At 34.7% G+C, this 13,283-nt stretch overlaps 1 protein-coding gene across 1 annotated transcript; it reads left to right on the forward strand.

Moving 5' to 3' along the window:
* The first annotated feature begins 1,461 nt into the window (after positions 1 to 1,461).
* Positions 1,462 to 2,360, forward strand: LOC104232864 (uncharacterized). The gene is made up of 2 exons (XM_009786150.2): positions 1,462 to 1,884; positions 2,007 to 2,360. Exons 1-2 carry the CDS (start codon positions 1,462 to 1,464, stop codon positions 2,358 to 2,360), a joined length of 777 nt encoding a protein of 258 aa, XP_009784452.2.
* Positions 2,361 to 13,283: the final 10,923 nt, after the last annotated feature.

A 13,283-nucleotide genomic window follows, 5' to 3' on the forward strand; every position in this document is an offset into this window, starting at 1 on the left:
CAGTTTACCTTAATATGAAATTTTCCAACAAAAATTCGAATTAATGCGATCTCAAAATAGATTACTTAATACATGAGAAACAAACAAAAAGAAGTGATAAGAATTAGTGGGGGCCATGAGATGAGATAGACACGAACTTTTGTAAGTAAGGGGAAAAGAGGGGACATAAGGGAACAACATTTCCTTTTTCTTATATTTCTTTATTATCTTTGTTAACGTAACACATCTACAAGGGAGAATCGCTGCGTGATTACATGCAAATTAATAATAGTAATAAACAAAATGTGAAGGACTACTCATCATCATGTGATTTTTCAAATCCCAAATTGGATATCTGTTAGATCTAATTTTAATGATGCAAATAATATATTTGTGCAGGAAATCAATTACAAAAAATCAAGGAATCAAAGAGTTACTATAAGATTGTTGAAGTTAATTTAGATGCTTAAGGAAAGAAATCAATCAATAAAGATTACGAATCAGTCAGCAAAGATTACGAATCAATCAGCAAAGATCATGGATAGCTGCGATGGAAAGAATCAAGCAAGCCTAAACTTGAGGCATCAATCAAGGCTAGCACAGTCAATCCGAAAGATTGAAGCAGTCAAAAAGCATCGAAGATTCTGTAAGAAGATTAGCTGAGCGGCTAATTTAGGAAGGACCAACAATCAAGGAGTAAACCTTCATTGCTAACAACTGTAGAAAGAAAGCTGTCAATTTTCTCTCATCAAGGAAGAGCAATGGCAAGCAATCTTATTATTGGAAAGAATCAATCTCTTTCCAAGGATCAAATCTCTTGGGTTGTCAAGTCTCATCAGCAAACAGTCTTCACCAAAGTATTTATACTCAGCATCAAACCTTAGATAAATATACTTTGATCGAACCAAAAAAACCTCTCATTATTCTACTGCAAACAAACATTGTAGTTCTCTAAGATTTGTTGTGTAACAAGTCAGAGAAAAAAGAAGAGTACAACACTGGTGAGGCATTGTATCAAAAGAGACGAGTGTTATAAGAACTGAGCTATCACGTCATTTCCATTGTACTCGAAGAAACGCATTTACTAAAGAGAACTCCCTTGCAACCCAAGGGGACTGGACTAGGATTCACATTGAATCCGAACCAGTATAAAATTCTAGTGTCTTTAATTCATGCACTTACTTTCTGTGTTTTATATTCTGTTATTATAACTATTAGGTTATTGCATCTAATCAACTAATCCAGAAACCAGTCAACTAATAGAGATTAAGTTTAAAAATATACAATTCACCTCCACCCCCTCCACCCCCTTGTACTTTCAATTGGTATCAGAGCTGCGCTCACATTCTACTTTTGCTTAACAACTTGTGAGAAAAGATCACGACAAATCAAGTTATCATAGGCTCTCTCTTCCAGGAAGGAACTTCACAAGTTAGACCACCATACTTCAATGGACAACATTTTTCACACTGGAAAGTGCGTATGGAAATCTTTGTCGAGGCTTATGGCGTTAAAGTTTGGAGAGTCATCAAAAAGGGGAACTATCCCTTGCCAGCTGCTACTCCATCACTTGCTGATCCTGAAGATATATATTCATATACAAAAGAGCAAATGGAAGTGGTACGGGTTAACAATAAAGCGAGAAATCTACTTCATAATGCTATAAATGGTAAAGAATATGAGAAAATCTCTAGTTGTGACACAACCAAAGAAATGTGGGACAAGCTTGAGGTTACATACGAAGGAACCAGCAAAGTAAAAGAAATACATATCAACATGTTGGTTCATGATTATGAACTCTTCTCAATGAAAGAGGGAGAATCTATTGAAGATATGTTTGCTAGGTTCAGCAAAATAATAAGCGATCTAAAGGCATTTGGCAAGCCATATACTAGTGGTGATCAAGTTAGAAAAATTCTCAGAAGCCTGCCAACCACGTGGCACACCAAAGTAGTCACACTTGAATCTCGGGATTAAATAAATTATCATATGATGAACTACGAGGATAACTCATAGCCTTTGAAAAGACGCATCTCAAGAAGACTAGTCAAGAAGAAAAAAGAAAAATAGTCACATTCAAGGCTTCAACTGAAATAGCTGAAAACGAATATGATGGTGATCCTGAAACTCTACGAGAAGAGATTGCTATGCTATCGAGAAACATGGATGGCTTAATGAGAAGATTTAGAAATACAAAGAAAGGAAGAATTCCACTAAGACGATCCAGGCAATACAACGAACAAGACAAGAATGATGGAAAATGTTATGAGTGTGGAAGATTTGGACACATTCAAGTTGAATGCCCAGAACTAAAAAGAAAAATTTCTAGAGGCTTTAACAAGAACAAATCTTTTGAAAGCTGGAGTGATGAGGACAGTTAAGACCACGAAGAGATAGCAAATCGTTGCTTCATGACGATTCTGAAAAATGAAATGAACAAATCCTCAGGATGCTGGACAGATGAGGACACTTCAGATGACGAAAATGAAAACTGTTTCATAGCACGAGGTGAAACAAGTGAGGTAAGATCTTATAACTGTGAAAGATGCAATGAATTGCAGGATATTCTTGATTTAACTTTGAAAGAGTCTCAAAAAATGATGAATGAGCTTAAGAGACTAAATAAAGAGGTTAAAGACTGGAAACTCAAACATGAAGTATGTGAAATTGAAAAAGAAGTACTTCAAGAAGAGTTTGAGGAATTGCAAATGCAACTTAATGGCATGCGCAAATCCACCAGTCACAGTTCTGTCAGGTCAAACCAGACGACTTACAAGTCAACTGAAAAAGGACTAGCCAGAACAAAGTTCACTAGTACTAACAGTAATGAAAGACCTAAAGGTGGGTCAGAAGTTACGTGTCACTACTGTAACAAAAGTGGGCACAAATATTCTTTTTGTCGCTTTCGTAAAGCAAATGTTTCAGGATGGGTTTGGAAACCAAAAAACAATTCTGAACCTAGCAATACTAACCTTCCAGTACCCAAGCAAGCTTGGGTACCTAAAAGAAAGTAATCACTTTGTTTTACAGTAACACCACAGAATAAGCCGCAAAGGAAAATGGTATCTAGACAGTGCGTGTTCCAGTCACATAACAGGCGACAAAAACCTATTCAAAGAAGTTACAAAAATTGATGGAGGAAGCGTTAAGTTTGGGGATGACTCAAAAGGTAAAATAATTGGTACTGGAACAATTCCCTTCAATAACAACTGTGACATCACTGAAGTTTATCTCGTCGACAGACTCAACTACAATCTCCTGAGCATAAGTCAACTATGCGACTCAGGATATGCGGTAAATTTTAAGAAAATAGGCTGTGCTATTGAAGATGAATCAGGTAAAACAGTCCTTCCTAGAAAAAGATATGGAAATATTTACATCCTTGATAGTTTTGAAAAGATAGATGGTCATATTTGCTCAACGTCCATGTTTGATGATCCACGGTTATGGCATAAGAAACTTGGTCATGCTAGCATGCATTTGATAAAAAAATTGTCCAAACATGAGTTAGTTGTTGGCCTACCCAAACTGAATTTTTCTAGAACTCATATCTATGATGCACGTCAAATTGGTAAGCAGACCAGAAACTCTTTCAAAAATAAAGATATTGTACCCTTGAAATTGTTTCATATGGACTTATTTGGGCATACTAGAACTGCTAGTATAGGAGGAAAAAGATATGTTTTTATTATTGTTGATGATTATTCACATTTCACTTGGGTAATTTTCTTATCTCATAAGAATGAAGCACTAAGAAAATTTGAAGTTTTCTGCAAAAAGAATAAAGAGGAAAGGGATATTTGATCTCAACAATTCAGAGTGATCATGGATGAGAATTTGAAAGTAGAGCATTTGAAGATTTCTGTAATGATCAGGGATACACTCATAATTTCTCTGCACCACGATCACCACAGCAGAATAGGGTTGTAGAAAGAAAAAACAGAACCTTCCAAGATATGGCAAGAACCATGTTACTAGATCATTCACTGCTAAATCATTTTTGGGCAGAAGGTGTAAGTACAACATGTCACATTCTCAACTGATGTCTCATAAGGCCCATTCTGAAGAAGACTCCCTATGAATTATGGAAAGGTAAATGTCCCAATATCAGTTACTTTCATCCCTTCGGAAGTAAGTGTTTTATTCACCATAACGGTAAGGACAACCTTAAAAAATTCGATCCATGGAGTGATGAAGGTATTTTTCTAGGCTACTCATTAAATAGTAGATCTTTTAGAGTCTATAATAAATGCACATTATGTGTGGAAGAATCTGTACATATTATATTCGATGAAAATAATCCCTTGGTCGAGAAAGGAATTACTGCAGGTGATGAGATCAAGCTCAAGAAATTTAGGAGACAAGCAAATCTCAAGAGTCGACTGATATATCTGCTATAATAGAGTCAACTAATGAAATTAGCAACAGTGTACCAGATCATCCAATCGAGTCGACTACTAATGTAGTACGTCCAAATGAATGGAGAAGCGAGCCTGAATATCCTCTAAAATTCATCATAGGGGATCCAAATGAAGGAATGAAGACCAGAGGAGCTCTCAAAAAAAGCAAATGTTGCATTAATCTCTTAGGTTGAATCAAAGAAGATAGAGGAAGCTCTAAAATATTCAAGTTAGATTCAAACAATGCATGAAGAGTTAGATCAGTTTGGTAAAAATCAGGTGTGGAATCTGATACCCAAACCAGAAAATGTTTCTGTAATCAGAACAAAATAGGTCTTCAAAAACAAATTGAAAGAGGATGGAAAAGTCGTAAGGAACAAAGCCAGACTAGTTGCTCAGGGATACTCACAATAGAAAGGAGTCGACTATGGCGAAACCTCCGCTCCAGTAGCTCGTTTGGAGTCTATACGAATTCTTCTGGCATATGCATCGTTTAAAGGATTTAGGTTATTTTAGATGGATGTCAAAAGTGTATTTTTGAACGGATTTATTGAGGAAGAAGTATACGTGAAACAACCGCCTGGGTTTGTAGTTTCAAGGTTTCCCTACTATATATATAAGCTCACTAAGGCACTATATGGACTAAAGCAAGCTCCACGTGCTTGGTATGATAGACTCAGTTCTTTTCTTATTGATCATGGCTTCAAAAGAGGTAAAGTAGACACTACCTTGTTTATTAAAAGATCATCAGAAGGTAATCTCATTATTTAGATTTATGTTGATGATATTATATTTGGTAGTGCTAACCCTCTTATGTGCAAGGAATTTTCAAATCTTATGCAAAGCGAATTCAAAATGAGCATGATGGGAGAGCTAACATTCTTCCTTGGAGTCCAAATTCAACAATCTGAAGAAGGAACCTTTATGTGTCAGACCAAATACACAAAGGAACTTATTCAAAAATTTGCCATGAGCAATGCAAAATCCATTGGCACACCAATGAGTCCTTCAGCAAATCTAGACAAAGATGAATAGGGAATCCCTGTTGATGAAACTAAATATCGTGGAATTATTGGATCATTACTGTATCTGACGGCAACTCGACCGAATATTATGTTTAGTGTGTGTAAATGTGCCGGGTTTCAGTCAGCTCGTAAGGAATCTCATCTGACTGCAGTGAAGAGAATCATTTGATATTTCATTGGGATTGTATCTCATGGACTATGGTATCCTCGCTCTAACTCTTTTAAACTAGAAGGTTTTTTCAGATGCTGACCTTGCAGGTGATAAGGAAGAGAGAAAAAGTACAAGTGGTACATGTCAATTACTTGGAAAGGCATTGATATCCTGGAATAGTAAAAAAAAAACAAGCATCAGTTGTATTATCCACCACTGAAGCTGAATACATTGTCATTGGACAATGTTGTGCACAATTATTGTGGATGTCCCATCAATTGGGTGACTATGAACTTTCTTTTAAACCTATACAAATTTTTTTGTGATAATTCAAGTGCTATTTATCTTTCAAAAAATCATGTGCATCATTCTAGAGCAAAGCATATAGATATCAAACATCACTTTATTAGAGATCATGTTCTTAAGGGAGACATAGAAATATCTTTTATTGAAACTACTGATCAGTTAGCAGATATTTTTACTAAGCCATTATTAGAGGATAGTTTTGTGCTTTAAGAAAATTACTTGGCATTACTTGTTTAACTAATAACCTATAGGACTTATGTGTACTATAGTTACTTTGGCAGGTGTAATGATTTTCCTTTACTCATGCACTAATTACGCCTCCGTTTTTCCCTCTTTTTTTCTTCTTTCACACCATTTCGTCGTTCAAAGTTGGAAAGTCAATCATCATGTCCCTTCAACTGACGCCTTTTCTATAGTCGAAGAACCCCTTTCAATCATGTTCATATCTATCATCTAGAAAACCCTTCTCTAAAGCTCCGATCAAACCACTTTCCTTCAATGGCCAAACAACCCAGGAATCCCTCTGCTTCTACCAGAAAAAGTACTCGCTCCAAAGCAAAACCCCCTTATATGTCCCTAGAACAAGTACACTTAGGGTCCGACCACTCTGAGGGTTTCGCTTCTTCACAAGGAGATTTCTCTGATCACTCTCAAATATTAGGAGAAAAAGCCCTAGAAAAATGACCCATGGAAGACCCTATTGTTTCCTCTATCCCAAAGAAATCCAAGATTGATCTTTTTGGCTCTCTAGAATCTGACCTGAATTTCTGGGATTCTCCAGATAGGGATTTCTTCATTGCTCTGAAGGACAAGCCCATTGCTCATAGAAGGGTAGTCGACCTTGACGACATAGAAGCCCTAAATTGTAAGGTCAAAAACCTCTTTGTTCATCAAGGGTGGGCTAAGTTCCTCTCTATTCCTCCGCCTAAGGTCTATGAACCCCTGGTAAAGATGTGTTATGCTAATCTCTGTTCTAGTAAACCTGACAGGTTAGAATCCTTAGTGTTAGGTAAGCGCATTGTTCTTGATTGTGCCCTGTTTGATTCGCTCTTTTAGTGTCGATGTTCTGGTTTTCCTATGCTTTTCAAAAACACTTGGACTGATGATTTAAAAAAAAATTACCAAGCCAAACAATGTATTGCTGAGTATCCCTCTGACTCCCTTCCCAACCAGTTAGGTCCTAGTGATGTTAGTTTCGAAACTCGAGTCTTGGCCCACATTGTAGCAACTACTCTGCTTCCCCGCACTGGTTCCTTTTCAACCTTCTCTCAAAGAGATACTTTCTTAGTATATTGCCTTGTGACCAAACTCAAAGTCAAGTTATCCTCCTGGGTCATTAATTTCATGATTGAAAGTGCTGAAGATCCCACCAGTTTACCCTATGGCCTGGCCATCACTCACATTTTGGAAGCTCATCAAATTTCCCTGTCCAACTATCCCTTCATCACTGTTTCAAAGTCTTACAATTCTAGAGCCTTTGCTAGTATGGGATATGTGAGTGTGAAGGGCTCATGGGTTAAGAAGCACGAAGGTGAAGCAAAGCATGCTCCTATAGAGCCCAAACCTAAACCCTTTGCCTCTCATCCCAGCCCGGGTGATCCTAACCTTAGTGAAAAGCTTCGTTCCAATGACACTCAACTCTCTGAAATCAAAAATCTCCTCACAACCGCTCAGACTACTGTTAGTGACATTCATGCCATCTCCAAGGAAACAGGGTCTGATGTGTCAAAGATTAGAGTTGTTGTTCTCAGAGTTAGGAAGAATGATGTCAAATCTTTCAGGGAGATTCATGACAGGTTGGATGGAGGGAGCATCTCAGCCAATGCTAGCTTTGAACAATTGAAGGAGGCCATCTGCAACACTCTTATTTGAAGGTTGCTTAAGACAAATTTTTTTGTTATGCTGTTTTTTGGGTTGTTATCTTAGACATTGGACAATCTCTGTTTTTCTCTTGCTTTAGGTGTTTTTGTGTGAACTATAACTCTACTGTTTAATGCTATATATTCTGTTTAGTTCCCTCTTTGTTGATGCCAAAAAGGGGGAGAAGAGTATATGTTGTATTTGTACAGGTATAGTTGACTGTGTAGCAAAAGTAGCATTCTCCATGGCAGGAGTCGACTCCAACCATGGACTAGTCAACTACATGAACTGAGGGGAGTGCCATGAACCTGTCAACTGCATACATTGGGGGGGGGGGAGTAAAACATAGGGAATTTAACTAGTGTTTATACATATATATTATTGTGTCATCATAAAAAAAGGGGGAGATTGTTAGATCTAATTTTAATGATGCAAATAATATATCTGTGCAGGAAATCAATTACAGAAGATCAAGGAATCAAGGAGTTACTACACGATTGCTGAAGTCAATCTGGATGCTTAAGGAAAGAAATCAATCAGCAAAGATTACGAATCAGTCAGCAAAGATCATGGATAGCTGCGATGAAAAGAATCAAGCAAGCCTAAACTTAAGGCACCAATCAAGGCCAATACAGTCAATCCGGAAGATTGAAGCAATCAAAAAGCATCGAAGATTCTGTAAGAAGATTAGCTGAGCAGCTAATTTAGGAAGGACCAACAATCAAGGAGTAAACCTTCATCGCTAACAACTGTAGAAGGAAAGCTGTCAATTTCCTCTTATCAAGGAAGAGCAACGACAAACAATCTTATTATTGGAAAGAATCAATCTCTTTCTAAGGATCAAATCTCTTGGGTTGTCAAGCCTCATCAGCAAACAGTATTCACCAAAGTATTTATACTCATCATCAAGCCTTAGTTAAATATACTTTGAACGAACCAAAAAATCCTCTCTTTATTCTACTGCAAACAAATATTGTAGTTCTCTAAGATCTGTTGTGTAACAAGTCAGAGAAAAAAGGAGAGTACAACACTGGTGAGACATTGTATAAAAAGAGACGAGTGTTATAGGAATTGAGCTATCACGTCATTTCCATTGTACTCGAAGAAACACATTTACTAAAGAGAACTCCCTTGCAACCCAAGGGGGCTGGACTAGGATTCACATTGAATTTGAACCAGTATAAAATTTCGGTGTCTTTAATTCCCGCACTTACTTTCTGTATTTTATATTCTGCTATTATAACTGTCAGGTTATTGCATCTAGTCGACTAATCCAGAAACGGTCAACTAATAGAGATTAAGTTTAAAAATATATAATTCATCCCCCTCTTGTACTTTCAATACCAAGTTAGGAACTTAATCACATCTTCCAAATAGTTAAAGACAATATATGCATACAAAATTACTTAATTAACCTTACTTGGTACTTACTAGTCATTTGTTTTTTACATTTTTTTTTACCAACATAGAGTTTTAAAATAAAAATTTCTTTTCTTTCTCATTTCTTGAAAGAAAGGACAACAGGATTTGAAATTGCAAAGATAACTTCCTTGCGAACTTTTCCTTCTAACCTCCCAATAATCACTAATGGCTAAAGGGAGGAACTTATAGAATCAATATATCGAGCTATAGGCACTGATGGGAGACTGGGCAACGATAAAGTTGTCTTCGTGTGACTTATATGTTATGAATTTGGATTGTAGAATTAGTTGCTGATACAATCAGACCTCTCTATAACAATATCGCCGTATAAAAATCATTCACTCTAAAAGCCAAGTTTCCTTGGAACCAATTTTCATGTTATGTTATAATATATGTTCTATATAACAGCACCTTCACTATAATAACAAAAAAAATCTGGAACAAACGTTATTGTTATAAAGAAGTTTGGTTGTACTTGTATTATGATAGACTGACTACATCATACACCTCCTAGGATGCGGTCCTTTCCGGACATTCGTAGATGGGGATACTTCGTGCACGCGACAGTCCTTTTTTAGTTACGTTAACTGTAAAATACAGCTGGGGTGGGGGGCTAAAATGTAACTTCGAATATATTAAGCAGACAAGGCATGTTAGCTGAAGTGTAAGGCACTTATTCCCACATCATCTCATCTAATTGATGAATATATTCAAATGATTATACCTTTTGATTATACCTCTAAAATTTTGTACTCACACTTATTCCCACCTCATCTGTCGTTAACCGTGCGGGTCACAATCATTAACTCAAAATCTCTAATTAGCCCCTCATTTATTTTTAATTAATTGTCGGTTCATAGGTCATATAGGTATCTACAGTATCACCTTTATTCCAGCTATAAACCAACTTAACTACTAGAGTATCAATCTACACAAGTTGCTTAGTTTAGCCTTTTCTTTAAGCAAACTTTTTAAACTTTACCTTTCTAGTTTCAATTAATGACAAGAGGGAGATTAATTATCCTTCTATGTAAATGTACCAAAATAACCTTCTAATTTGCTCCTCTAAAGAATTTCTTGAACATTGGAAATCACCACATTTTTAGTTCACTGGACTAATTGTACTCCTAAGTCCTAGCTAGACTAGGTATGGAATTCTATTTTCTTTAATGAGAAATTTTGATAAAACACTATCTTTTAGTGGTAATTAGCTATCTATAGATACCATTTGCTATATTATAAATTGTAGATATGTTTTCTGTTGCTATAAGATGTATTAGATACATTTAAGTATCTATATTCATGAATACAGTAGCAAAAATAGGCGTGAAGGGAAGTCCAGCTAATCAGTTGTTGTATTCGAGTGTATTCGACTGTATTCATGGCGTGAAACATGGGATTACAGCTGGACAGATTATTGTATTCGACTGTATTCACGGCGTGAAACAGGGGATTACATTATCTTTAAATGGAAAGTGAATCAATTAACATAATAGACTCCTAATATAACTCAACAAACTCAATTATAACACACAAATTTTGTATTTCCAATTATAAAAAGATTCTCAACCGAAAAAATATCCCAAAAATATAGCAATCTTCGGAAAATTATATAATACATATGAATACATAAATTATATTAATTAAAAAAACATATGAATACATTCATGTCATATAGCGAGATAGTGAAATACAATAAAATACATAGAATACAATGAGATACATTGAAATACAATAAAAAAAAGATAGTGCATACAATGAAATACATGGAATACAATGAGATACATTGAATTACAATGGAAAAAAACAATGAATACAATGAAATACATGAAAATACAGCATGATACGTTGAAAATACATTGAAATATATTAACAGAAAATATCGTCTCGTCAAGAGGGCCGCAATTCTGACTCGAAACTCTCAAAATTTAGAGCACACTTGGTCTTGAAGATCTTTGCCCCTACTGCTTCGTTCCCCGGTGCCTCCGCGAAAGATGCCATTTTTTGAATTTGGGTTTTTTCTGATTTTCAGAAAGTATAACCTAATAAAAATAGTGTTAGAAATGAACCCTTCTTTGATGATTTTAGGATCAGGTACTTGAGTAGAAGAACACATAAGCTTTGAGACAAAGTAACGGAGGATTCCAATTAGGACCATAACAATTGAGAGCGGGATTAATACCCAGTCTTTAATTGTTGTATCCACTACTAAATCTTCAGCCATTTTTTTGAATCTGGTGTTTGTGATTGGAATCAGAAGTTTGGTGGCGTACAAGGAAATAACAAGGAAGAAAAAGAGAAGAAGAAAACGGCAAAAATTTGAAAGAATGAGAGAGAAAAATAATACAAAGAATATTTTATGGCTTAAGGATAGGAGGTAACCATAAATAGATATTTGGCTATAAAAATCAAAAGATAGCTATAGAATATAATTTTTTTTAAAAGTATTTATTTAAAATAAATAAGGTATCAACCTTTGTTATAGGAGGTAACAAATCTTTCTTTAATTCCTTTTAATTAAAGACTATGATCGGATGGCATAAAATTAAACCTAATTAATACCCAAGTTCTTGGATAATAATGCATGGTTGGGAAGTCGCAATAACTAGTTTTCTTGCATTTTGTTTTCTTCGGTTTCCTATTCGGTATTCGATATTCGGATTGGGGCCCAACTGAATCTGAATTTAAATAAAAAAAATCCGACATTAGAGGGATAAAACTAGGGATGTCAATGGATATTTAAAAACCGACTAAATCATACTGTACCAACGATTTTCAGGTTTCTTTTAATAAAACAGTAGGTTTTAATATAAATCTATAACCGTAAAGATAATTAGGGTATATTTTTTATTTTATGAAAATAAATCAAAAAATACCGAACTGTATCGAATTAATTTACATGTGAAAAATATATTTATATATTAAGTTTAAAAATAATAAAATATTAAATTTTTTCTTGGGCCTTGGAATTATGAAAGAGGTTACAAGCCAACAAGTAGTTAAACTCAAAATTCTAATTTCCAAACCTATAATGCTACTCTTATTGAAATTAAATTATTTATAACATATTCATTAGTAAGACACAAAGTATTATAGCGATTATAAGTAGCAAACTATAATATATTGAATATGTTTCTTTTTGTATGATTTAGATTAATCTTTTTGAATATGTAACCTTCTAGAGAAACTTTTGAGTCCCAGCTTGGTTAATATCTTTTCACTCGGGAGATTTTTTTTAATCTTTGCTTAGTTTCTTTTACATTGCTATAGAATAGTTGATGGATCTATACGCTGGCCATCTTTATGTTTTCTTAATTCATCACCCTTTAAACAGTAAAAATATTTAAGAGAATTTTGTCAAGTTCTATAAAAGTACGTAGGTTATTGTATTCTACTTCTACTAGTGACATTTACATGACATTAAAAAAATAACCGAACCGTACGGATACTAAAGTGAAACCGACATGATTAGGACGGTTTCAGAAAGTCTAATTTTGGTTATACATAATAGAATAACCAAAAAAATTGATATGGTACAAATTTTATAAAATAATCAGTCGAACCGAACCATTAACACCTCTAGGTAAAATATTCTTTAGTAAATACGATTCTATACTCAGGACTCAACATGGATTCAAATTTTATTGTCCAAGTATAGGAGATGGAGTTAATTTCTGATCGACAACAAAATAGGGGTGTTCAAACCGAACCGAAAAATCGCACCAAACCGAAAAACCAAACCAAATCGATTAAAAGACCCGACTAGGTTTGGATTGACTTGGTTTGGTACTGAGTAAAAAATCCAAACCAAACCGATATATAAATATATAGATTTTATTTATATTTTTAAGACTTTATAGTGAATTTTCTTTAGAAAATATAGAAATATTTGGGATCCTCTCATGTATTAACCTTGAAAGCGTAAATTAACGAAAAATTATTGTTAGATGACTAAGAAAATAACTATCATGTGTTACTAAAAAAATTCTCCCATTAGAATATTTTGATAGATCATATTTTTGTCAATTTTTTCCATATTTACTAAATATATATTCACTTATCAAAGTTTTATCTATAATTTTAACAAAGTAAGATTAAAATAATATTTATGTAATAAAAAAAATCCGAAAAACCCGACAA

Source organism: Nicotiana sylvestris, chromosome 7 (genome assembly GCF_000393655.2).
Source record: "Nicotiana sylvestris chromosome 7, ASM39365v2, whole genome shotgun sequence".
NCBI classification, from domain to species: domain Eukaryota; kingdom Viridiplantae; phylum Streptophyta; class Magnoliopsida; order Solanales; family Solanaceae; genus Nicotiana; species Nicotiana sylvestris.